Source organism: Chinchilla lanigera, unplaced genomic scaffold, assembly GCF_000276665.1.
Source record: "Chinchilla lanigera isolate Chin_1 unplaced genomic scaffold, ChiLan1.0 scaffold00144, whole genome shotgun sequence".
Lineage (NCBI taxonomy): Eukaryota > Metazoa > Chordata > Mammalia > Rodentia > Chinchillidae > Chinchilla > Chinchilla lanigera.
Window position 1 is genome coordinate 1,065,457 of NW_004955545.1, and position 26,612 is coordinate 1,092,068.

The 26,612-nt window shown below is 52.3% G+C and overlaps 2 protein-coding genes across 6 annotated transcripts in view; one reads left to right on the forward strand and one right to left on the reverse strand.

Annotated features, from left to right (window-relative positions):
- Positions 1–11,600, forward strand: Chrnb2 (cholinergic receptor, nicotinic, beta 2 (neuronal)). Its single transcript, XM_005411526.1, has 6 exons — positions 1–537; positions 1,880–2,025; positions 2,191–2,235; positions 2,775–2,884; positions 3,610–4,582; positions 7,739–11,600. Exons 1-6 carry the CDS (start codon positions 474–476, stop codon positions 7,907–7,909), a joined length of 1,509 nt encoding a protein of 502 aa, XP_005411583.1. The 5' UTR covers positions 1–473; the 3' UTR covers positions 7,910–11,600.
- A 1,262-nt stretch (positions 11,601–12,862) lies between these two features.
- The window catches only part of Adar (adenosine deaminase, RNA-specific), a 28,620-nt gene continuing 14,870 nt past the window's right edge, over positions 12,863–26,612 (reverse strand). For 2 of the 5 annotated variants that reach the window (XM_005411523.2, XM_005411521.2), the window contains 9 exons: positions 20,773–20,998; positions 20,338–20,509; positions 19,872–19,965; positions 18,947–19,069; positions 18,551–18,684; positions 16,694–16,876; positions 16,154–16,266; positions 15,709–15,836; positions 12,863–15,561 (listed from right to left, as the gene is read on the reverse strand). In XM_005411523.2, the coding sequence (XP_005411580.1) occupies positions 15,315–15,561; positions 15,709–15,836; positions 16,154–16,266; positions 16,694–16,876; positions 18,551–18,684; positions 18,947–19,069; positions 19,872–19,965; positions 20,338–20,509; positions 20,773–20,998 (1,420 nt within the window). In that variant the 3' untranslated portion in view covers positions 12,863–15,314. Of the gene's footprint in view, positions 15,562–15,708; positions 15,837–16,153; positions 16,267–16,536; positions 16,877–18,550; positions 18,685–18,946; positions 19,070–19,871; positions 19,966–20,337; positions 20,510–20,772; positions 20,999–26,612 lie in introns of those variants that run through there. The other 3 variants (XM_005411522.2, XM_013508293.1, XM_005411524.2) reach the window with 3 other exon arrangements.

A 26,612-nucleotide genomic window follows, 5' to 3' on the forward strand; every position in this document is an offset into this window, starting at 1 on the left:
CCGCTGCTTCTTCCCGCCAGTGTCCTGGTTCTTTTTCAAATCTTTTCATGTCCCGCCTCAACTTCTGGGCCTCACAACTCCTCCTCCACGAGGCGGACAGCCCTTCTTCGCCTCATGCACGCCCACCTAGGCGAGACCAGTAGAAGAATATCCCACCCGGGAATCCCCCCACCCCCTTCTGGGATCTGGCCGGCGCTTCCGCCTCCGGGGCGGAGACTCCTCCCTCTCCCCTCCCCGTCCCAATTGTAGTCCCTGGAACAGCAGCCAGAGAAGCCTGTGCTTGCTCCGATCGGGGTAGAGGCAAGCTGGTTCCTCCCCGCTGTCGACTTCCTGCGCCCTAGGAATCGCGGTGAGGCTGGCACAGCGGCACCGAGGCCGCGAGCACCACCTGGGCCCGGCTGTGCGGCGCGGGCGCGGCTTCAGCACCACGGACAGCACCCGCCCGCGGCTCCGGCTGGTGCTATGCGGGCGGCATGTCCCGGCGCTGCAGCCCCATGGCGCTGCTCCTCAGCTTGGGCCTCCTCGGGCTGCTCCTAGGTAAGAACGGGCACTGGTCAGGTCCTGCTACCCCGGGCGATGGCCCAAGACGCTGTGCTCTGTCTTACCCAGCCAGGCCAGAAGGCGCAAGGGAGGAGGGATTCCCTGGGGCTGGGGAAGCCTGCTGAGGGGTGGGGGAGAGACCCTCGGAGTGGCAGGGCGCGCACCCAGAGACTGAACTGGGAAGAGGAGCCACCCCGAGAAGTGAGGGATGCAGGGAGGAGTGTAAACCTGGCCGGTGGTGCTGAGGAGGCTGTGGGCACAGCGAGGAAGCTTTATGCGAGGGCAGGGGGCCAGTTTGAATGACAGCTGAGGTGCCATCTGATTTCTTGGTGACACATTATCTCAGGCAACATATCCGATTGAGCACCTCTTCCTGGGCTCCCTATCATTTCCCCCCTTCAACATTCCCACGGGAATAAGGCAGAAAGGGGAGAGAACAGACTTTTCAGTCCTCTTCGTCCGACAAGACAGGAAACTTGAAAGGGAAAACTGACAGGCTTGAGGACGAGGAAGCAGCTCTCCAAAGGCCTGGGGGGGGGGCACGTTTGTGCAGAGTTACGGAAGCAGACAGAGCACTCGAGGGGCAGGTGCAAGGCACTGAGAATGCCATACCTGAGTGCCACTCGTGGGCTGCACTCCTGTGTGTACGGAGCTTGGGACTCACCCACCCCACAGCTTCCCAGCCCACAGTTTAGGCTGTCCAGCCATCCTACCTCAGCCTGGTTCCTGCAAGGAAAAGGGATGGTGCCAGGAGCACAGTCCCATGTAGAGACACACAGTGTTACCTACTCACATTAGCGGACACTGGTTGAAGAGCAGGTGTGTGGTGGGATGCAAACTGTTCCCCCTTCACTATGCTCTAAGTCTCCCACGAATGAACAGCAGGTATTTGAAGGGAAACCATGGAAGTAGAAACCCTTCTGAGGGACCTTGGAACAACAGCAGATCTCCATCAGACCTTGAGTGTGTTCTAGTCTGGCAGTCTCTCCATAGGGCCTATCTGAACTTTTTTTTTGAGAGAGGGTCTTGCTGTGTAGTTCAAGGTGGCCTTGAACTCACCATGTAGCCCATGCTGACCCCGAACTCATGGCAGTCCTTGTGCCTCAGCCTCCTCAGTGCTGGGATTTCAGGCGTGTGCTGCCACGCCCAGTCCTGTCCGAACTTCTTAGTCGGTGGTCACAGACAAGGGCTCCTCTACGGGGCCCTTCATCCAGGACCTCCAGGGGTAACCTGAGCACTTCACAGTGGTTGCGCCTAGTGGGTCCCCCCACTTGCCTGGGGAGGGTGGCTCCTTTGCGAGCCTTTCTGTTTACTCACCTCCTGCCCCTGCCTTGCCTAGGAGTGTGGGGTACAGACACAGAGGAGCGACTGGTGGAGCATCTCCTGGATCCCGCCCGCTACAACAAACTCATCCGCCCAGCCACCAATGGCTCTGAGCTGGTGACAGTGCAGCTCATGGTGTCACTGGCCCAGCTCATCAGTGTGGTGAGTGTGGGTCCCAAGCTCTCTGCCAAGCTACTGAAGTCAGCCTAGCCAGAATGTATCAGTGTCTGTGTTTACTCCGCTAAGTGTGTTCCACGTGGGTGAGATGTGCGTGGTGTTGGGGGGGGTGGCAGGGGGCTCCTCAGAAGCTTCCCTCTTTCCCTGCAGCATGAGCGGGAGCAGATCATGACCACCAATGTTTGGCTGACCCAGGTAAGTGCTCTTCCCACCACACCCCTGGCCTTCTCTTTCCTCCTCTTTCTATTTATTTATTTATTTTTGTTTATAAGCTTTTCTCCCCGTCAGTTTCCTTAAAAGAGGGAGAGCAGGCATAGACTGTAGAGTCCTAAATAAATTCAGTTTAAATCTTGGTTCAGTTATTCATTAACTCTGTTATTTTAAACATATTAAATGTCTCCAGGTTCATTTTTTCACCTGTAAAATGTACATCAGAATACCTTGGCCCAGTTGCACAAGTTAAATGTGAAAGAATCATGTGAGCCACACTTCATGGGCCAAAAGCTCACTTTTGGGGAAGAGGCTTTTTTTTTTTTTTTTGGTGTTGGGAATCGAACTCAAGGCCTTTGCACTTGCCAGGCAAGTGCTTGTGCTGCTGAGCTAGATCCCCAGCCCCAAGAGGCTGGCTTTTAAGAGCTTCCTCAAGCCAAATGGGTTCCCTCTTGTCCCTTTTCTTGACCTTTGGCCCCTTCTGGGGTGGAGATTGGTGCTGCCTTCCTCTCTTCCTTTCCCAGGAGTGGGAGGATTATCGCCTCACCTGGAAGCCTGAGGAGTTTGACAATATGAAGAAGGTTCGACTCCCTTCCAAACACATCTGGCTCCCAGATGTGGTCCTGTACAACAAGTAGGTGGCCCTGGGGTAAAGGGAAGGTCGGGAGACACAATGGGAGCACTCAGGGAGGGAAAAAGTCTCGCAGGAAGATAAATTAGCTTTGCTATGAGAGGGAAAGGGCTTTTCCAGGCAGACAGAAGACCCGGGTCAAGCTGACTTGAGCCATGATCTGCCAACTAGGACTGCCAGGAACGTGGAGCTGTGGTGAAGATGTAAGATCCACAGCCCTCAGGGCCTAAACTGACTAAAAAATAGGCTTTCATGGAAGTTTGGGCAGGATCAAAGAAACTTAAAGTCCCAGCTTCTCCTCCGGGTTCTAGCTTAACTCCTGCAGTAATCCCTCCACCTGATCGAACGGATAATGGGACCACGTCCTACTCCCCCCTGCCCTTGTCCCCCTCCTGGAGCTCCTCACTCTGTTCTCCCACTGTCCTCGCACTCACGAAGAGTAACAGGCTTGCACAACGTGAGACAAGTAGGAAGCATGTCCCCTCCATCCCGCTACCCTCTTTTATCTCGGAGGGGCCAGGGCACCTCTTCTTGCCACCAACCCACCTGCTGGACCTTCCTGCTAGCTCCTGCTCCAGCCCTCGGTCTCTTGGACAGTAGCTCTCTCAGCCATGGGGTCCCCCTCCTCCCAGCTTGCCTGGCTTTTTTCTCCTCCCACTTGGGGCTGGCTGGATGGGTGGGAGTGAGGAACCGCTTAGGCTAGGGCTGACCATGCCATCCCTTGACAGTGCCGATGGCATGTACGAGGTGTCCTTCTACTCCAACGCGGTGGTCTCCTACGACGGCAGTATCTTCTGGCTGCCACCTGCCATCTACAAGAGCGCCTGCAAGATCGAAGTAAAGCACTTCCCGTTCGACCAGCAGAACTGCACCATGAAGTTCCGCTCCTGGACTTACGACCGCACGGAGATCGACCTGGTGCTCAAGAGTGACGTGGCCAGCCTGGACGACTTCACGCCCAGCGGGGAGTGGGACATCGTGGCGCTGCCGGGCCGGCGCAACGAGCACCCCGACGACTCCACCTACGTGGACATCACCTATGACTTCATCATCCGCCGCAAGCCGCTCTTCTACACCATCAACCTCATCATCCCCTGCGTGCTCATCACCTCGCTGGCCATCCTCGTCTTCTACCTGCCGTCGGACTGTGGCGAGAAGATGACGCTGTGCATCTCTGTGCTGCTGGCGCTCACGGTCTTCCTGCTGCTCATCTCCAAGATTGTGCCGCCCACCTCACTCGACGTGCCCCTCGTTGGCAAGTACCTCATGTTCACCATGGTGCTGGTCACCTTCTCCATCGTCACCAGCGTGTGCGTGCTCAATGTGCACCACCGCTCGCCCACCACGCACACCATGGCGCCCTGGGTCAAGGTCGTGTTCCTGGAGAAGCTGCCCACGCTGCTCTTCATGCAGCAGCCGCGCCACCACTGCGCCCGCCAGCGCCTGCGCCTGAGGCGGCGGCAGCGTGAGCGCCAGGGCGCCGGGGCCCTGTTCTTCCGCGAGGCACCCGGGGCCGACTCCTGCACCTGTTTTGTCAACCGCGCCTCCGTGCAGGGCTTGGCCGGGGCCTTCGGGGCAGAGCCTGCAGCGGCGAGCGGTCAGGGGCGCCCTGGAGGACCCTGCGGCTGCGGCCTCCGTGAGGCGGTGGATGGCGTGCGCTTCATCGCAGACCACATGCGGAGCGAGGACGACGACCAGAGTGTGAGTGCGCGGGAGGCAACGCGGGGAGCGGGCGGGACGGGGCCCTGCGCACGCCAGGCTGAGCGCCGGGTGGAGAGAAGGGGAGTTGGGCCTGCTGTGGAGTCCCGGGCGCTGGCCTGGGTTCTTCCCGCATTGCTTCCAGGAGGCTGTGTCACCTAAATTGCAGATGGTTCAACATGACCTTGGGCCTCCTCACATCGAGGGCGAAAGGCTTCAGCTAGGGCATCTTAGTGTTCCGAGGGCAGCCTGGAACAGGAAGAGGCTCAGCTGGCTTTGCAGCTGATCTGTGGCTGTCACCACCAGGATCCTTCCTGCAGCCATCACTGCACCTTGTTAATCTGCTGCTCCTAGCACAGACGGAGGCGAGTCCTTTGTGAGCCCCATGGGAAGCTAAATCGAGGACAGTAAGCCTGTGTGTCTGGCAGCGTGTGTGTGTGTGTGTGTGTGTGTGTGTGTGTGTGCGTGCGCACGCGCGCGCCGGGGTTAAGAGTTCTGTGAGCCTGCTCCAATCGATATTCCTTTCCTGCTCTTCTGGGGCCCAGGGTGAAATATTTATGGAGATGGGGGTGGGCAGAGGTGAAGGCTCCCTGAACACCTCTCTGCTCCCCTCTCTGCACACCCAGAGTTTTGGCTTTTTCTGCAGCAGCTCCCCAGAAAGGGATTCCTTAAGACTGAACCAGGAGTTGCGGGGAGGTATGGCAGGTTGACATCACCCCACTCTGGGCCGCAGCTGGTTGGCTCTGTGGTCAGCCTCCACCTGGCTGGTTTCGGGCCAAGGCTCAGCTGTTGCCATGGTGACGGGCCAGGCTTCCTCTGGGACACTCCTGTTCCTGTTTGGGGAACAGGAAGGGCGGGCACCATGCTTTGTGTGGGCTGGGAGGGTGTCAAATGTCTCCTCCCATGGGTGGCAGGAACTTGGGTAGGAGCTAAAGCTTGGACCAAGAAGCATCTCTAGTTGGGGTGAAGGAGATGGCATGGGGAGCCTCACGGCCAGCTGAGGCCAGGTGGAGGTGCTGGGACGCGGGGCCCAGCTGCTGCTGCCTCACAGCCTCCCCTTCTGCACCTGCTGCAGCACATTCGTGTTTCAGCATTTCCACAGCTGGGCGCCGGGGATCCGCAACCTACTTGGATGCCTTGCAGGCCCCTCGACCTCAGCATGCCCCAACTGTGTGCTCGAGCTACGTTCCTACGCCTGACTTTCCCCCAGCATTTAGCAGATGGTATCACCATTCAGCTAGCAGTTCAGGCCAAAACTCTGGAGTGATGCTTGACTCTTCTCTCTCTTATTTTCCCCACCATCTGGGTCATTAGAAGTCCTGTTCCGTGAGCACACCTCAGAAATAACTTGCAACTTCATCCTTTCTTCCCCACCTCTGTGCTAACACCTGGTTCTAGGTCGCCAGGAGCTCCTGCCTGGAGCAGGGAGGAATCTCCTAATTGTCTCCCTTACTCAGCTCTTGGATCCGAGTAATCAGTGACCCTTGTCTACTTATCAGTGACCCTTGTCTACTTGTGCTCTCCCCCTTGCTCAGGGCACCAGTTTACTGCTGAGCGCTCTGAAGCAAGACAAGCTGTTTTTTGCCTCAGGGCCTTGGCCCATATGGGTCCTTTTGTTTGGATTGTTTTTCTTTTTTCCTTTAAGATGATTATTAGCGTTGTTAATTTTTGCTCTACTATGTGAGAGTAAGTTGGAAACACTGTGACCATTTATCCCAAATACTCCAGTGTGTCTCTCTGAGAACAGGGACATTCTCTGGCCTAAACCAGGTTGGGGCTGGGGATGTGGCTCGGTGGAGTGTGCTTGAGACCCTGGGGTCCATCTCCATTTGTTTAAACAAATTAAACCCCTGGGTTTAATGATCATATGCAGAAAATTGACCATCCATGTCTTTTTTTTTCTTTTTTTGGTCTTTTTGAGACAAGGTCTTGCTATGTAGTTCAGGTTGCCTTGAGTTCACTTTGTAGCACAGGCTGGCCTCAAACTCACAATGATCCTCCTGCCTCAGCCTCCCTGAGTGCTGGGATTACAGGCATGTGCCACCATGCCCCGGCATTCTACATTTTTTATTTACTTATTTTTTGGTACCGGGAATCAAACTCAGGGCCTTGCACTTGCCAAGCAAGGTGCTGTGCCACTCAGCTATATCCCTGGCCCCTCAATGTCTTTATCTAATATAAAGTCCACATTCACATATTTCCATGTGTCCCCGTAATGTCCTTTTTGGTGTCACTGTCCCCACCCCCACTGCAATCTAAGACCTCAAACTGCATGTAGTTGTCACATCTCCTTCATTTCCTTCAGTTTGGAATTGCTTCTCAGCTTGGCCTTTCATGGCTTGAACATATTTAAAGGGTACCATATGGATTTGTCTGAGCGTTTTTCTTCACCTCATTCCTGAAAGTGGGCTCCTCCTCAACCATCAGATCTTAGCTTAGTTGCCACTTGTGTCCCTACACCATGTGTCATTTTAAACATTATGTATTTTTGCCTCCGCCTCCCTCAGGAGACCGTAAACTGCTGGCTGTGTTTGTCTTCTCAGTTGTATCTCCAGCACCTAGCATGGTGCCAGGTGGCCGTTAGGCAGAGCGGCCACACGCTTGAGTGATTATTCAGCTGCTGACTAAAGGAGAGTGCATGGCTGACAGCCCCCACCCCGCCAGCTGGCTGGGCCCCTGTGTATGCTGGCCTAGACTCAGGCTGCGGTGGGGCAGCTCTGAGGAGCACTGGCTGGCTCTCAAAGCCCGGAGAGTGTGATCTTTCTGACTCATCAATCTCCTCCCTTTGGGGCCTTTGTGCTTCATAGAGAAGGTGATATTTAATTTGGTCTTTGAGGGATATGTATGGGTTTGCCAGGTAAAGAAAAAGAGGTCACGATTTTCAGAACACAAAGGAAACCCAAAGGCATAGAGACCTGGAAGAAGATGTTCTGTGAGTCCAGACTGTGGGGTGGAAAAGAATAGGAGATAAGATCCTAATTGTCAGGGGACTTGGATTCCAGATCTGGCGTTGTGCATGGGCCGTGAGGGCAGGTAAGATTGGAGCTGTGCTTTAGCATTGCTGAGGGGAGGACCGGATGTGTCTGTGTGGTAGGACCGGCTTATACCTGTCCCTCACCATGTGACTGACACCAGGCTTCCTTCGTCTCCTCCATCCAGGTGAGTGAGGACTGGAAGTACGTCGCCATGGTAATCGACCGCCTGTTCCTCTGGATCTTTGTCTTTGTCTGTGTCTTCGGCACCATTGGCATGTTCCTGCAGCCTCTTTTCCAGAACTACACCGCCACCACCTTCCTCCACCCGGACCATGCAGCTCCCAGCTCTAAGTGAGACCTGGCTCACTTCCACCCTCCGGCACCCCTCTGCCCCTGTCGTACAGTAGTGTCGGGTGGAGGATGGACAAGCAAGCTTCCAGGAAGAGGGGTGCTGCCCTCACAGATCCGTCCTCTTGCTTCACCTCCCCCACACCTCCATCCACACAGCCTGGAGGAAAGGGCCAGCTCACAGCGTTTGGCTGCTTTCCTCTCCTTTTGCCAACCAGACAATGGTGGTGGTGGAGGAAAACGAAGGCTACGAGGTGGGGACAGAAATGTTGGAGCTTCCCACCCCAAGCAGGTTGATCGAAAGAGGCCCAGAAAGGACAGAAGGACTCAAGGCCTCCACGTCATGGGAGAATGGAGTGTCAGGGAGGGGAAGAGGGAGAGGAGCTCAAACTCTATGCTGGCCTGGCTGACACAAGGGGTAGAGCAGAGGAGAGGAGCTGGATGTGACCTGGCTTCCACTCCACCTCATTGGGCCACAGCTCACAGTGATAGCGGGTCCTGCCAGAGGGCCTAGCCTGGACCCGCAGCCCAACTCCTAGAGAGGCTTCCGGCTCGGTCCCACAGCGCTGTGCCTCTGAGGGGTGCAGAGCACAGCCCGGGTCCCTTCTGCCCGATGATGAGTTCTGTGCATCCCGACTTCCCTCTCGTCCCTTTTTCACTCTGGCTCAGGGAGTGGTGGGCAAGGCTGGCTCTCTGAGTTCTGTGCCTCTAAGTGACCCACTTGGGGTCTGAGGCCCAAATACTGAACTGTGTGAAAAGTGCAAGTTCGCAGCCCGTAGGAGCTGGAAGAACGTTTTGCAGTCATGGATTCCAGCAGGAGCCGTGTTCAAATGAAGAAACACCCAACTGAGCGGTGGGTTAGTGCGGAGTACTTACATAACAAGGACACAGGCCCAGAAGGTGCCACAAGGCTGAACAGCTCAGACACTTCCTCCCCACCCTGAGGACCATCTATCTGTGCAGTGCCCTTTCCCCCACTTTGAACTGACTGGCTGCTGGAAGGACAGCGAGTGAGGATGTCAGCTTCAGGCAGACCTGGCCTTTCTGTCCACAACAGAGTTGGGCTGGGCAGTGGGGCCTAGCAGAACAGGGGACATGTCGCCAGGACTTGGGGCATCTGCATTGCTCATGCCTCCCTCCCCAACTAAACCTGAGCAGGTTGGAATCGGACCTCAGGTGACGTCTGCTGCCACCAGTGACTTCCCGGGAAGCAGCACTTCAGCTGTCTATCCTGGGGCCCTGCAGGCAGCTCCCAGGGACCCACCAGAGGCCCCTTGGCTGGTAAGCCCAGGACACAGACTGTTAGGGTTCTGCCCACCATATGCCTGGTGCTCTCAGAGGGAGCAGTCAACCAGGTGTACCCAGGAGATCTGACCCGACACAGGCTGTCCTGTGTCCTGAGCCCGGAGGGGACTGCTGCTTCTCCAAGCACAGGGGACGTGGGAGACCATGCTGACAGGCAGAGGAGAACACCGTGCGGGCAAAGAGCATTGGACGAGTCCTGGAGGCCGGGTTCCAGGCCCAGTTCTGCTACTGTCTCATTAAGCCAGTCAAGTCTGGCTAGGCCTCAGCCTCCTCGTTTATAAAACAGGGAGAGGCATGTGCCCTCCCTGGGGCTGCAGTGAGGCTGAAGGATGCTTGTGAAAGTCTATCGCTGTACCTTCCACAGAGTAGTTGCTTCATGAATGTTGAGGTTGAGAGGCCATCAGAACCCACGGTATGGGGCCGCCTGGCTGGTGTGCCACCTCCTCTGCAGGCCGCATTACCCCCTCTCTTCCCTGAGCAAGCTGTCTGCCAAACAGGGGCCCAGCACAGGGCATCCCTAGTGGGTCTGCGGGGCCGGGCTTCCCTCCTGGCGGCCCTTGCGCTGGCCCTGCCTCCCCCTGGCACAGGGGCGTGCTGGGGTGGGAGATCTAGACCTGGCTGTGGAATGGCAGCTCAGCGCTTCCCCAGTGCTGAGTGGACACGCGGGCATTTCTTCCTGGTGGCGGGGAGTGTCCCTGCACCACGGAGATGCCCTCTTCTAGAGCCGAGTTGAGGAGTGCCTGGATCATGTGTAGGCCTACTGCTAGCTCAGAGTCCGGGGAATGGCTGGAACTGGCAATAGCAACCAGAAGGGAAGTCTGTCTCTGAAGGGGACTGCTGGCTGGGGGCCCCATCAGCTGCTTTTACCACCACCCACTAGTGGCTGTTGTCCAAGTTTGTCACCAGGAGGCGCTAGAGGAGACGTTAGAGAGCAGTGTGTCCAACTTCTGTGTCTCATTTAACACACAGGGAAACTGAGGCGTTTATGTGCCCCTGAGCATGCTGTTCTGCGTCCGTTCGGTGGGAATGACAGTGGGCAGGGGTACAGCAGGGAAGGAGTAGGGGCGATGGAGAAAGGTTACTGGGCAGCCTCCTTCCATTCGAGTACAGCCCTTTGGGGACTACCACAGTACAGAGGAAGGCCAGCACGCGTAGGAGGTAGGCGCCAGTGCGTGCGCACCGGGAAGCTTTGGAGAACCGCAGTCCCACTTTTGGGTTCTACGTTCTCCTTTGTGATGTCAGGGAGGCCCTTTGCCTCCTTCCCAAGGTGGGGCTGGCTCTGGACAGACAGTGCCGGGCTGAAGGTGGCTCCAGATACGAAGAGGGAGGAGAGAAACTGGCTGGAAATCTGGCCCCGGGGCCTGGGAGGGGACAGTGCGGAGAGGACTTATCATCAGAGATGGCGAGAGTAGTTATTTGATAGCCATCTTTGAAAAGATGGCACACACAGCTTTCTGGCTGTGCTTTTGAGAGCTGGCACCACAGCTTGAGGGGGGCAGCTTCCTGGCAGTGAGGCAGCACCCCAACCCCTTCAATGTGTGCTCTGCAAGGAAGGCTCTCCACAAAAGGGCAGAACCACTTCCCCCGGGACACAGGACGATCTGGGGGCTCTGGCCCTTGGCCAGTTTTTGGCCTCTCCAAACCCCAGGATTTGCTGCCATGTCCTGAGCGTGTGCTCTGTGCCGTCTTCTCCGAGGCATGGTTTTCCTTCCTCACCACAGCCCTTGCGGGGAGGGGCCAGGTGACAGCGGGTGAATAGTGCTGCGCTTAGAGCCCAAGGCTGCCCCAAAGTGTGGGCTCTCACTGTGACCTTCGGGACAGGCAGGAAGAGAACTCTTACAGAGGAAAGTAAGGGGCATCTGGGGCCTGTCTGCATCATTCCCAGGCCACAGTGACTCAGTCCAGGCAGAAGCAGGCTGGTGTCTTACCACCCCTCACAGCCCAGGCAGTGCTGGCTGCCTCCCCTCACTGGCCCTAACCAGACAGAATGGGCAAGCCCCCTTCCAGTAGTTATCCCGGCAGGTCTAAGGAGTCCTCATGATAGTCACAGTGTCCCTAAGGGACCATCGCTCTAGGAATCAGTAGGACACCTCACTTACACACCCTCGGTGCTGGTCTCCTCACACTGCCCTTGGCCTCCCGTCTGCACTCCAAGACTAGCACCACGGGACTAGCCACTCCAGCTGGACTCACTAGGAACTCAAGGTTCTCTTAAGAAAATTGTTTCCAAAGATGTTGTCATGCTGTTGTATTGGGGGGATACGTGGTGGTGGGGCAGGGATTCTCATGGGCCAGTGTTGGCAAACGGGGTAAAAAGGAAGAGTGCTGGAGAAACTGCATCTGCAAGGTGTCAAAGGCATCATACAAATGCAAAGAAAAGATGAGTGGTAATGGTCCGCTGTTGAGTGATTGTTTGTTGCCTTACAAACCCATTCATCAGATGGAATGGAAGTGGCCAAGTGGGTGGGCCTAGGATAGACAGAGCCCAGAAATGGCCTCTGGGGAGACTCCAGGAGGCCAAGTCTGCAGGATGCTCCAAGAACACTGGTTTCATCAAGCCCCCTATCTTGAAAATGACATTAAACTGTGGGGCTGAGTATACAGCTTGGGGGGAGAGCGCATGCTTAGCACAAGGCTCTACGTTCCACACCCAGCACTGCAAAAAATAAAATGCAGAGCCCTGAAATGAGAAAGTGCACGGTGAACAGCAACTGGAGGGCAGGGTGGGCCTGCTTCCTGCCGGCCGGCTGGGCGAGGAACCACCCACTTCCTCCAGCACTAGCTGAACACGCATTCTCCCCCGAGCTGCACCCTCAGCCCAGGGCACTGCCCACTTCCTAAAGGACTTTGGCGCTGCATTTCCCTCCACTGGAACCAGGAACTGCCTGAGGACAGAGGCACTTGGGTTCCTGGGACATCAAGCCAGGGGCATTCTCCACAGCCTTTAAAGGTTGCTCAGTTCCAACATTATTTCAGCAGACTGTGGAGTTCTGCTTATGTTTTGCTCCCAAACACGTCCCTGGCTCTCCAGGACCCTGCTGTCCCATCTGTATCAGGAGGAGGACAGCTTCATAGTGACTTAGCTTCTCCACTGGTGTGACAGCAATGTTAGAAGGCCAAGGACGGCTCTTCCAGAAATTCTGGAGTAAATTACAGTGTGGAAAGACAGATGAAATTCAAGATAAAGATTTCAATGCTATGAAGTGAGAAACCAAAGCGCTGTCTTTTTACACTGCAGCTAAGCCTGTCCTGGTCCCAGCTGCAGCTCTAAGCACATATCCTCGCAGGCAAAACAGCTGGGAAGGGGTAGAAACGGCCCTGAGAGAGAGCACGAGGCTCAGGGTCCTCTTTCTATTCTGGGCCTTGAAATCCTGCGTACTAAGTCCCAGGGGACAGCGTATTTCATGGTGGGCTCTGGTCGGGGGTGTGGAGCTGGGAAAACAACACGAGGTGCCTGATGGATCCCACGGCACCCACAGCAGCCCACCTGCCCAGCAAGGCTCTTCAGAGCGGCTTTTCTGCATGTGGAGGGATGACCTTCTCCCCAAGTTCTGTCAGATGCAGCTGGTGATGTTACCCCAAAACCCAGGACCACAGGTCCTCTGTCCCCACTTTTGCCTCCCCCACAAAACCAAGATTCAAAGCTTTCTAACAATTTAGATTTATCTTCGTTTTTATTCATGAGGAATGTATATTTTTAGAATCAAGGAGCACAAAAAGCAGAATCATAAAACTGGACTGCAGCCATCATGGCGCCAAGGCTATGCTTGGGCTCTTCCCCGCTCTGCTCTTGGGGTCACTGCCAAGACCCCGAAGCCAACGAAGTCCCTTCAACTGGAGTAAAGGAAACAGCTTCAAGCGCTGACAAGTGATTATTCACAGACTGCACTACAAAACCATTAAAAAGAAAGGGGGAGTGGGCCCTGCTTCTGGAAACCAAAGACTGGACAGAAAGTGAACACTGGGGAGAAGCTCTGCCTGTCCTGTGACTGGGGCGGCTTAGGGGTGTGGCGGGGTGGGGCCTGACACGGCTCCTTTCCAGCAGGTGTGCGGGATGTGGGGATGCCTTGCTCTTTCCCACAGCAGAAACAGAATACTGCAAGTTAGCTAGATAAGCTCCAGGAGCTCTGACCTTCCGAGAGCCCCTGTGCCCTTCAGGAAAGCAAAGGCAGCTGAGTCAGGGCTCTGCCAGAGACTCTAATGCCCAAGAGGACCACAGGCCAAACACCCTGAGATACCAGCAGCCTCTAGCCCGAAGAACCCAGGGGAGAAGCCTCCTCCCAACGGCTGGGCCCACCACACTGATTTTCCCCAGAGGCAGCTGCCAGGACTGATTTAATGTGCCTTCAGCTAATATTCCAAGCTGGCGATACACACAAAGCCAGGGCGCAAGCCTCTTCCGTGCCAAAGACAGGCACAAACTCTCCACCAGCCCCTGGGGATGCTTTTGTGTTCTGCAAAGGCGACCTCAGTATATTTTAAAAACGTGTGTTTTGGTCAATTTTTGGTCCTAGGTACAGACTGTAAGTAGCCACAATGAAAGGGCAAACTAGGGCGTATCTACGGCTGCAGAGGTGGGCGGACCAGACAGCAGCCTGTGGGGTGCGGGGGAAACACCAAAAATCGTGTGAGGGCCCAGGGGCAGCCCAATCCCAGATGCAGACGTCATCCAGAGCACAGTGGCAGTCTGGGCTGAGAGGAAGCAGGGCTCGGCAGTCCTCCTGAGCACACCAGGCTGACGGAGCCCCAGACGCTGACCCTTCCCAGGCCTTGAGGTTCTGATCACAGCCTCAAGTAGGGCGGAGGTGTACACAAAGGAGTCCCCAGAGTTGAGGACAACCTGCCCTTTCACCTGCAAATGCTGTCTCCCGGACAGGAGGCAGGAGGACCCCAGGCCTGTGCCCTGCACACCAGCTTCCAAAGCCACAGCTAAATGAAAACACTTGGATGAATGGGGAAAAAAAAGTACATCTGAATTTTACATCAGTGCAACCAAGGCAAAGAATCAACATCTCTGGCATTCTTTTTAAAAACTCTTAATTTACACATGGCTTAGTCAACTTCCCTTGGTACCCATGCCTCAAGAAATATTATACCCGATGGAACAGTGATCTGACCGAACATGATTTTTCTGCCTTTGTTCTTACTAAGTCCTGACCATCTGAGCAGAGATGATTTGCCCTCTAAGATTTGTCCTGGATTTTCTCCTAGCAGCTGGTTGAGGTCTATAGCCCTCCCCCTCTGCACAGGCAGGGCCTATTCCTAGGAATGCGTTAGAAGGGCAGATGGGAGCTTGGCAGTGCTCCGAGGAATGTCTGTGCTACCCTGCAGGGGAAACCTTAGTTACTGCTTGGGCAACTTGCCTTGCCCACTGTGGCTGGCTCTCAGCTTCCCTGGGAAGGAAGGGACGCACTTCCCGGGCAGCAGCTTCCCTCAGCTGGTTGAAGGGCAGGATCTCACCACTGCGCAGGATCTGCAGATGCTAATCACACTTCCATTGGCGCTGGCCATTCATTAGCTGACTGCAGCTTTCAACTCCTGCCCTTGTACACATGGCATCACACTCCTCCAGCTCACCTCGTTACCCTCTGGGGTGGGAGAGCGAAACTCGATGATCACAGGAAGGACGCTCAGAAGGGGAAGCACAGGGGCCTGCGGAGCCCATGAATGAAACCATGAGTTCCTGACATGATTTGCAGAGAACTGACTGGAACCTAATCAAGTCCGCAAGAGGTCAGTGTAGCAAACGCAAAGGAAAAGGAAATGGAAAAGACCAAAACAAAGCCTAAGGGGAAGTGGGCATCAGGTGCTTGGTGACTGTGTATGCTTTGGGTGGAACGATAAACCCTTTTTCCTTCCTCTGCTTCTTTACTTGGGAAAAGAGACAGAAGCCTGACTAGGCCCTGCCTGGACATTCCCAAGAAAGCAGGGTAAATGGGAATCCACAGTCTTCAGTACCAGCAATGATGACTCCATTTAGAACAAAACAAAACAAAACAAAAAAACAAAACCGTAAAAACAAAAACAGCGGTAAAAGTCCTGACCAATGTGATGAGGAATTCGCGGAATGCTACGACCTCCCTCTCACTAGTGCAAGCCCAGGGCCCTCAGTCATTGGGCACTGGGCAGAGATAAAAGTTCTTTTCCTCCTGGGGTTTGCTTATCCAGTTCCCATAGCCCATGTCTTTCAGGCCTTTTTTGAAGTAGTTCTTGGTTATCTCGTAGTCACGGGCAGCTTTCTTGGCCTCACCATAGGAGAGTTTCAGTAAATCCCTGCGGTAACGGAAGGAGCAGAGCTTCTTAAACTGAAGAAAAATGTTCTTCTTGGACACCCGGGACAGTTCATTCCGTGGCCTGGGGACAAAAGCACTTGTTACTCATCTGGGTCAGCAGCGGCAGGAGCCAACGTGGAAGAGCCACGGGAGAGAGGCGGCCCTTAAGCTCTGCAGACGGGCGGCCGGGGGCTCAGCCCACTTCTCCGGTGCCCTCCCCCCTCCTCACCCGTCCACGGTGCCTCTGGTGCCATCCAGGATCTCTAGGTCGTAGCCGTCAGCCAAACACCAGTTGACGCTCGTCTCCTTAGTTTTCCCGGATTGCCTTTTGGAATCATATACACTGACTCGGCCCACCTAGATTCCGAACAAAGCGGGAGAGAACCCCTTCAGGGATACAGTTTGCAAGGAGGGACTCAAGACTCACAGAAAAGAGGGCACATGGGGCTACGATCCTTCCCCCTTTATTTAGCATGTGTTTGGCTATGACCAAGCGGATGCTACACATACTGACTCTACAGCAATTCAGTCTAATTCCAGACTAAAGGAGGAAAGAGTAAGCTCTTGGTGCACCAACAAGACTCCCCTTGCCCACAGCACACACTTTTTCTCTGCTGATGGGATTGCTTAAAAAGAAGAAAAAGCCAAGAGAAAACAGAATGGGGTTGGAGCACCTTGGGGTGGTTGACAATAAAGGGGTATCGCAGTCCATCCTCAAACGCATTCCCATCTCTTGTCACACGACAGCAAATAGCACGGGTCAGATGCCCTTGGCTGAAAAGGTAACCTGGGTACAGAGAAAGAAATGTATATACCCGTGTTTGCACCAGATCTAACAAGAGGCAGAGGCGCGTGGGGAGTCCCAAGGCACGAAAGAGAGGTAAGACAGAGAAGTAACTGTGGCTCCCCAGGACCTAAGTGTGACCGTAACATATTTAAATAGAAGATTCCAGGTAAGACCCAGTCTGGGGAGGGCAAAGGAGCAAAGACCCCGCGATTCTAAGTGGCTGGTTTCTTTAGCGCAGCTTGGGAAAGACCGCCTGGCACGCCTTCCTACCTGTGCAGACTGGGCTCTCAGAACCATTACTGCTTACTGAGCCAAGTTCGCTTTGCAAAGGGGAGGCGTCTTATCAACACCTGGCGATGGAGCACGTAGTCTGCTGGGATTGGGCCAAGAAGGGCAGATGGGCTCCAGTTCCAAGTAGGCCCCTTACCCAGTGTGACAGATTTGAGATACACAGGATGTAGGAAGTGGGTCAACAGTGCCCCCTGTAGGCCCAGCACGTTCCAGCGCAGGATTTTGTCACTACAGGACATGGTACGGAGTCTCTCCCCGAGCCGAATGCCATCCCACGTAGGCACAATGTCACTGGACTCTACAGGGATTGTGCCTTCTCCTGCAGGAGAGACCTGGGTCAGAGCCAGAGAGATCCAAGGACCAAACCACTCCCGGGCATCTACTGTAGGCCGTGCACCACGTCTGGGGCTGGGCAACAGTGATCATGAGTAAACTTCACTAAGATCCTAGTCCTCCTTCGATGTTTACACGGTGAGGGCCAGAAAGGGACTGGAAGACACCCAAAACAAGCAGACCTTCCATCTGCAGGACTCCTAGATGCTCGGCGCTCTGAAGCATTTGAGGGAGCTATGCTGGAGGGCACGCAGGAAAATCTCCTGGGCAGGAGAGTTGGGGCAGGTGGGGCATCACAGAGAAGGAACTGCTGGAGTGTCACCGACCCAGAGAACAGCAGGAGCAAAGGCCCTAAGGCCTAAAGGGGCTGATGAGACAGCAGATGCACCTGCAGTGCCCGTGCAGGAGAGGAAGGGTGGTGTGGGTGGGGGAGGCTGAGGTCATGGCAGGGTCTGCCCTTCTGGAAAGTGCAGTGGGAAACTATAACAGGATGTTTGTGTTCTTATTTTTGTTTTTAAAATAGTAACAGCTTTGACATACATGTATATACCATATAATTCACCTATTTAAGACCTAAAATTCAGTGATTTTTAGTATATTCATAGTTGTGTTTCCATCAGTACAATCAATTTCAGAACATTTTATCAGCCCTCAAGAATACCTTCTACCTACTCTCCACTTTTCTCCAGCCCCAGTGCTCGGCAACCACTAACAGACTTCCTGTCTCTACAGATCTCTCTTACTGGGCATTGTATGCAAATGGAATCATAGACTATGTGATTTTTAGTGACTGGCTCTTTACATTCAGCATAGCATTTTCAAGATTCATCATGCTGTACATGAATACTTCATTTCTTTTGACGGCCACAGAGTATTCCATGTATGGATGTGTTGTACTATATTGACACATTCATCAAGGGATGGATATTGCTATCCATATTCCTGGACCAGTTTTGTGTGGTCAGATTTGTTTTTCTGGTACCCTCCTAGGAATGAGCTGCTGGGGCATAAACTTATACCCTAGGTCAGTGATGGCGAACCTTTTAGAGACCAAGTGCCCTAACTGCAACCTAAAACTCACTTATTTATTGCAATGTGCCAAGACTGCAACTAAAGCTGAATAATGAAGTTTTAGTTTAGAAAAAGCAACTCATTAACATCTTTTACTTCAAAAGAAAAACAACACACGTGCCATAGTTTCGCCACCAGCACTTTAGGGTGCTCAGCAGGAAGGTGACATGATCTATGGCCGAGGACCACTCAGATGGCTGCTGAAGTGTGGCGGGAACAGCAGTGACGTGAGGAGACAGAGGGGTGGCGGGAGGCAGGAGAGGCGAAGGAGCTGGTGGGCAGGGCGCAGCACTGAAGCCAACAGGACACGAGCACCAGACCCTCGATGTCACTTCTGCCAGCCCGGCCCTGCCTCTTCTGTGCATCCCTCGGCCGTGCAGACACCCCAGAAGGATGATTCTCACGCTTATGTTTCCAGCCAGACCCTCTGTGCTGAGACCCGACTGGCCAAGCCCTTAAACTCACATCTTCAAGATGGAAACTCCCTTCGCCCGCAGGCCTCCCCGCCCGGGTCTTCCTCCTTGCTCGGTGCCCCAAGGCAAACCCCGCAAACTGCTTGCGGGATGGAAGGAGGTTGCGTGTCACTCACCATTCTCCACCTTTGTGCGGAGCTTGCCTTGTTTGGGGTTCTCAAAGACAGGGTAGTGGCGGGAGTCTGTGCTTTCCACAGCCCGATCGCTACAGGACTTGTCAAAGAGAGCGCCGTCTCCACACGGCGCAGTGCTGCAACACAGGGCTGTCCATTAAACAAGCTCCCGCCCCGCTCACCAGCCCACCTTCCCTCCACCGTTCTGGGGCTCACAGGAGGCTGTGGTGAAAGCCAGGAGCACTGCCTGAGGCTGCCGTGGGACCAGGGGGCAGAGTGTGTGGGAGTCGGGGGTGTGGGCTACTGGATGAGGTCAGGTTTAGTGGCCAGGACGATGTGGGGACCCACCCCTGGGGGCTTGGTGGGGCCTGCTCTGGCAGCAGCAAAGGTGCTACAGACCTGATATAGAGATGAAAGGAAACAGACTTTTTTATTTGGAGTTTTTCTCCTCCCCTAGCAAGCTCAAATATACTATCCTTCGCCGTCTGCGAGTTGTATTTCATTAGCTCGCTGTAGAGAAACCTGCAGAAACAAAGTGTGGTCAGGAAGGCAGGTCCCATTCCGGGGAGAGCAGCCTGTGCCTCGATGACCTGACTCCACTGAGCCCCAAGGAAGGGAAGCCACCCGGAGCAGACTTCCAGGGATGGGGCCTCAGCGGTGCACGGTGCAACAGTCCATTTCACTTCTGTGGAGGGGACCTCGCTATGGCGGTTACGGAGATTTCAGAGGAAACGGACCGAAGGCTTACAGGAGGCGGCTGCTTCTCCGAGCTCCTCCCGTCATACAGTGCAGACAAGGTGAGCCAGAGGAGACAGTGGGCAGAGTGTCCTGACAGGTTCTCAAACGGAGATGGAAGGCTCCCTCATCCCCAGGGCCATTTTGAGTTTTGAAAAAAGGGCACAAAGCAGTGTTAGCAGAAAGAGACTTAGAAGCAGGCTAAGGAGTGGATGCAGCCAGGTGAGAGAGGATCTACTGGCTAGGGGAGCTTCCGAAGTCTGGTCTGTGCCTCCTGGTGCTTCCCACACGCAGTGTCCTCACGCTGACTGTATAGAAAAAGGAGGAAGAGTAAACCCGCCCCACATACACCTCAGCCCAGGCCTGCGCCTTGTCTGTATTGTGAATGGGGAGACATAGGAAGAATACATACATACACACATAAAGTCTGGGCTAAAGGCAAAGGGTGCGCATGGCCAGGCAAGGTCTCAGTCTGCTGGGTGCAGGGAGGCATGGTCAGGAGCCAGGGTGCTCTTGTGGGCCAAGGGGCAGCCAGGCAGGAGGTGCCTGGAATATTGCCAGGCTAAGGGGCCGCTCTAACCTCGCTCACCTGATGAAACCCCTCCGGGAGATAATTTCTGCGTGGCAGTCATTGACAGTTTCTCCCTTCAGGCTGAGAGAATCTCCTTTCACACAGCGATTCCCTGGGAAGACGGTTAAAGCGGAATGGAATAATCAGAGGAAAACGCCGGCGAGCGGCGTGAGGCTACATGTTCTTAAGGCCTGAAGGCAGGGCCAGTCCCAACTGATCCGAGATCTCACGAGCTGACTGCAGCTAAAACGAAGTAGAGGTTAAGCATCCCTTATCCAAAATGCTTGGAACCAGGTGCTTCAGATTTCAGAGCTTTTCAGGTTTTGGAATATTTGCGCAGAGCTCACCAACATTTTGTGCCATCACACTGGCGCACAGGTACGGCTAACTGCGTGAAATGAGTCTTTTGCCCCTGCCTCGGGCTAATCACATGGACTCTAGCAGGGGTTGAGGACTTGCTTCCAGCCCCTGAGGGAACACACACCTGTCCCCAAGCTGACCACGACACCCATGTCCTCAGAGTCTTTCTTCATGATGATGGCAGCCAGGATCTTCCGGCCGAGCAAGGACGGCTGGAAACTGTTGGTGAGGGCATTGAAACACCGGTGGCTCAGCATTGCGATCTGGTCGTGGAAGGTGCTGCCAGTGAGCGGAAGCTGTGGGGACAGGGGGCGGTGTCAGGGCCATGCAGCCAGGACCATGTCCACCATATTTCACAGTGGGCGGGAAGTCACAGTCTACTGGACTGTGAGTCATCTTTCCCTTCTCACCTCTAGTGTCCCCGTTATATGCTGCATCGTGGCTAGTGCTAATGCCTAGGAGCAATTCACATGACAGCAGTGACCGCCAACTCTACTCAGATAGGAGCTGCAGGACCCCTCCCCCCAGAAAAGAGAGCACCAAAAGTAGACGTCTTAACTGTCTTTGGCTGTGCATCTGGGGACCTGGAGAGGAGGAGCATAGTTCTTCTGAGACTGGCCCCTGTCACTGGGGTTACCTCTGTGAAACCCATGCGTTCTGCCTTCTCGTTCTCCCCAATCAAGACACGGAGGGCCGCGTCGGCTGCTTCCTGCTTGCCTTGCTTCTTGCTATGTGCGCAGACAGCTGGAAACCAACGGCCCCCGACTTTTGCTTGGTAAACGAACCTTTGGGATGAGAAACAGGATGAAGATAGGCACCAGACCTCGACAGCCGTGCTAGGCAAGGGCTAGTTTTGCTTAAGAAATGGCCAGTCTTGCAAACATATGGACCCATCAGACTTGCAGGTCCATTTCTAAGGCAGCATTTCCCAGATTCGGGGTACTTATGAATTGCAACATGATTTTTGCTAGGTCCAAATGTCACTTGAACTATTAATATTTTTCTCTAAACCAACTCTTTAAAAATGCAAACACATTTAAAAAGGAAATTTCGTATTATTACCGTAAACGGAAAACTGCTACTACTTGAAGGTGGCTATAAAATGGAATATGACACAACCATATTAAATTCTGACTGGATGTTGTTCTGCACCTATGAGACCTCTGAGACTGTCTTTACAATAAAGAAAGATTAAGAAGTATTAATGAGAATTTGAAGAGCTAGCATCAAATGTTAACTTTCTTCCTATACAGACATGAGAAGGGAATAAAGTTCTCCCCAGGTGAATCACTCTGACTTAATACACAGATTTTTTAAAGTACCCACATCCATTTCCTCATCTATCTCCTGATTAGCTCTCAAAGTCTTCGCCTAGGGAGGTCACTATGTGAAGATGAGCTACAGGCCGGGGACCAAGCTTTCCTGGCCAGTTACTTTGTGATTCCTGGCAGGCTCTCAGTGGACATGGGCAATGGGAGAATGGGTCTGGGACCCAGAGGCTCTGCCGACAGCCATAAATACAAGGTGGGTAGGGGATTGCCCCTCTCTCCCCCAGTTCCTTGTGCTGGCTTTCTGCAAACACAGAGGAAGAGCATACAGGAGCCAAATAGCTTGGAAATCTACCAGGTGAAGTTTCAAGAATCTTAGCTTCTAACTAGACCCTAACTCACAGGTGGGGACCCCATCTTTGATTTTTAACCCGGATTTTAAGATAATGCAATTATAATCCTTAAGGTTGTGCCATCCAAAATGGTAGCCACTGACGGCTACACGAGACTACTGTGTTTAAATCAATTAAAGTTTAACATAATTAATAATTAAGTCCCTCAATCATACTAGCCACAGTTCAAGTGCTCTATAACCACATGTGGTGGGTAGTTAGCCTTTTTAGCAGAATGAGTTAAGCAAGTGACAATAAGCATGAATAACTTCTATAAGAGGTTTGGCTACGAGAGAAAGAAATGAGGGAGATATGGGGTCCTGCGGGGACCATTTTTAAAAGATGGTCATGTGCCTATTTATAGACTGATGGCAAGAACCCTACAGAGAGGTGGCCAAAATGATGTGGGATGGGAGATGCTGAAGAAGCACAGGACTAAAGCAGACAGGAGGGAAGGGTGCGCAGGACCCAGGAGCAGGAGGAAGGTGCTTCTCTCACACTTGCTGGCAGATACAGTTCAGGAGGCCAGGAGGTGGCTTGGTAATGGAAGGTACAGTACAGTTATTTCTCGTATGATTATTGCTCTTTTCTCCAGTGGGAGGTAAGGTTATCAGTTTAGAAGGACTGAGGTTTTGGTGGGAATCTGGCACAAAGGTCCAAGATGGTTCTCTCTGAGTGGGAAAGAAAATTTAGTAGAGATGTTAGGAAAGATGTAGAAATGTTAGGAAATTTAGTAGAGATCTAAGGAAAGAACAAGTGCCTCTCCACATAGTGCCTCCCACCACTCCCACTAAGTCTGTGGTAAAAAAGCTGACTCTGTGGCTGGCCGCATGCCCACCCCTTGGACACCAGGACCCCCGCTCACTCTGCTCTCCTCCCGCTAGGAATATACAGGTATCTCTCGGTATCCATGGGTCACAGGATCCACTCACTCCATGAGTACCAAAATCAGAAGATGCGCAAACCCTTTCTATAAATGGTATATTACTTGCGTGTGACCTATGCAATGCCCCTGTGTACCCTGAATCATCTCTAGACTACTTCTAGCACCTAATACAATGTAAGTGCTATGTGAGAACTTTTTGTGTTAGATGGCTTAGGGAATAATAAGAAGAAATACAAGTCTGTATATGTTCAGTACAGATGCAGCTAACAATTTTTTCAATCTGTGCTTGGTTGAATCCATAGACACAGGTCCCACAGATATGGAGGGCTTGCTGCACTGTGTCCTTTGCCTATAGCCCTTTCTCTCTTGGGAATCCTTACGGACTCAGCTCAGGGATCACACTGTGGGGGAGCCATTCCTGTTCTGACTAAGTCAGGACACAGACCCTCACTACCCAGGAAACTCCAGCCCTTTGTAACGTTTATCGGCTATGAGATCATACACTTCTGTGGTGCTGTTAGTAACAGACAGAAGGTACTCTGCAAATATGTGTTGACTGAATCCCGGAGGGACACCAGCTAGGACACCTCCAGGATGGTCCAGGTAAGAGAAGGTAGCAGCTTAGACAGGAGCATTGATACTGAGGTAGGGAACTGTCGGGAGTTGGGGTATTGTAGGGATGTCGGGAGTGTAGCTCAGTGGTAGAGCGCTTGGCTAAGCATGTGCAAGACCCTGGGTGTGACCCTCACGCCTACACCGAAAAGTGGGGGAGGCAGAAAAAAATGACAAGCGTAACCAAGAGAGCTTAAGAATGGTTTGGTTGAAGGAGGTGAAGGGCATGGAGCAGAGGAAAGGTGACCTTCAAGTTACTGGTTGGAGCACTTGGACAGACAGTGATTTCATTTATTGCGACAGAAGCGACTGTGGGAGAGGAGCTGAAAAAGCAAAAATCAAGAGCTCTGCTTTGGGCTTGTCATGCTGAAGGTGTCTGGCTAAGTAGAAGTGACAAGGAGCATCTCCAGTGTAGAGAAGGTCTGGGCTAGAGATACACTTAGCACTCTCAGTACTTTGGGAAAGTCAAGAAATCAGTTAAGGTCACCAGGAGAGAAAGGACAAACAGAGGCCCCAGCACAAGTGACGCAAGGAAGGAAGTGACATATGTTACTGGGTGAGATGGCCAACGAACACTGCTGTACATTCGCACTTCCCCTCCTACATACTGTGTAAGCAACCCTGACCCCTCGGGAGAGCTGAGGCCAATACCCTGTGTCCCCACAACACACTGCTCCACCTGGCAGATTCCTACCCTGTGTTATGGGTACCTGTCTGCTGCACTCTCGGGCAGCAATTTTCCGTATCTTCAGTTTAAGATACGGAAGTTTAAGAAACTCTTAAGAAGTTTTTACATTCTAGGGAGGGTGAGGCAGGAGGCTCACAAGTTTGTGCCCAAGTGAGACCGTGTCTCAAAATAAAATGTGAACAAGGGCTGGGCATGTAGCTCCGCGCAAAGGACCTGGGTTCAATCCCTAGCACAGCACACCCCACTCCCTCCCCCACCACCAAAGGAAGTTCTTCTTTTCTGAATGAATGACTGACTTCAAGTCTCAGGAGAGATTTTACAGAAGATGTCAGAGAAGAGAAAGAAGAAATGGACTGAACGTATCGTACGAAAGAATGAGCTTAAAGCTACAGGTAGAAGAAAAAACCACAAGAGGAACAGCTGAGGTGAGACTGTGCCTCTCCTTCCCAGTTGGCTTCAAGACAGGGCAAAAGCACTGTGGCCCAAAGGAGCAGTCAGAGGGCCTTCTGCGGCCTTCTCCAATCTGAGGGTTCTCTAAATTGGGTGATGCTGATCAAAGGGCTAATGTTCTTATGGTATTAAAAACTCTACCTGTCACGCCAATTAAGAGCAGCAATCCAAAACAAACAAACAAAAACTGGATAAAGACAAACAAGGAGTTCACAGAAAACGAAATGCAAATAACATATAAACATGAATGGTATCACTTATTACTGAAAACAAATTTAAAATAATAAGGTCCTGTTTTAATGAGCTTTTCTCCTTAATGACCTTTCCCACTGAAAAATTAGATACTACAGAATACAAATTCAAATGGGCAAGCATAAAGTGAAAAGTGTTCCTCCTTCCCCAGATGCAAACGCTGGTAACAGGTTTCTAATTCTTCAGCAAGATCCTCTGTGCACATAAAAGCCCTCAACTGACACCTTGGCCCTGCCTCTACCCTTGCCTTTTCACCCTACAATATGTCATACAAAGCATCCACAGCCTTGCTCTTTTGTATTGCTGTGTAGTATTCCTTAGTGGGGATGTATCAGTTTACTTCAGTCTGCAGATGATGCAGCATTAGATCATTTTGTGTCTTTTGGTACAATGAACAGTGCTGCAATGAAAACCTTGGTAGATACGTCACGTTCAATGTGAGTGTGAGTTCAGAGGGGGCAGTACTAGGTTGAAGGCACTGTTCCTACCCTCAGTGTGGATGATGAATTACATTGCTGCTACTGTAAGTGCACTGTCAAAGTGTAAATTTAATTTACAAAGCAAGGTTGAATACCTTTTCATTTATTAATACATCATTATGTTTTATTCTGTGAATGTGCAGCTCATGGGCATGTTCTCTGAGATTTCCTACTGACAAGTTCTTTGGAACTCTTACCTATTAAGAAATTAGCCCTTGGGCTGCTGGGTACTGTGGCATGTTTCCCCCCAGGTGCTCCTTCTACACAAACTCATTTTTCTTTATCACATTTTCTTTGTCACATTTTTCTTTACGACTCTATGTTCTGTGTCTTGATAGGAAAAGCTTTGCCACTCAAAGAGTCTAGAAACATCGCTACTTTCTACCCAGTGATTTTATTTATCTCACTTCTCAGCCTTGGTTCTGTGGGAGTTCGGGTGCGGCAAAGAGGCAGGGCCTGGATCTGGCTGGTAGGTGGACAGGCAGCAGTCCCACCACTCTTGCCAAGTCACCCAGCGCCCCACTGATTTGAAGCTCATGGTTACAATAGCCAAAGCTCTCATTCCTATCTAGTTCTGCTTTTAGGAGCTCCAATTTGATCCGTGAAAGTGCCTTTCTAGCCACATACTAGTACAACCTTTTTTTTTTTTTTTTTTTTTTTTTTTTGAGACAGGGTCTTGCTACACAGTTCCAGGTGGCCTTAAACTCACTGTGTAGCCCAGGTTGGCCTCAAACTTGCAGCAGTCTTCCCGCCTCAGCCTCCTGAGTGCTGGGATTGCAAGTGTGCACTACCACACCAGGCATGACATTATTTTAAAATCTGTTAGGATCAATACACCTTCTTACCCTTCTTTTTCTGAGTTTTCCTAGTTATTATTTATTCTTTATAAGTACTTCAAAATCAATTTTTCTAGTTCCAACATAAATTCTGTTGGTGTTTTTACTGGGACCTGGGGGCAGCTGCTATCATTAAAATGGATTTTCCTGGACTACGAGGGTACACCAGCTTTTAGGTTCAATCCTCCGCAGGGTAAGAGAAAAAAAAAGATAGTCCTACCTAATATCAGACCATTTTTTTTCTATTTAATCAAATCCTCTTTTACATTCTTCATAAGCATTTTACTTAATGCCATGCCTATATATTTCCTGTTATGACTGTGCCTAGGATTTTTTCTCTATTTAATTGCTGTTTGTAATGGGTACTATCTTCTGCTACAATTCCTAATTGCTTATTGCTACATTTTGATTTGCACAAAATACTATTATTACTATTGTGCAATACTGGGGATTGATCCCAGCACCTTCACACTAAGTTACATCCTCAGCTGACTTTATTTCTTTTTCTTTTTTTTTTTTTTTTTTTTTTTTTTTTT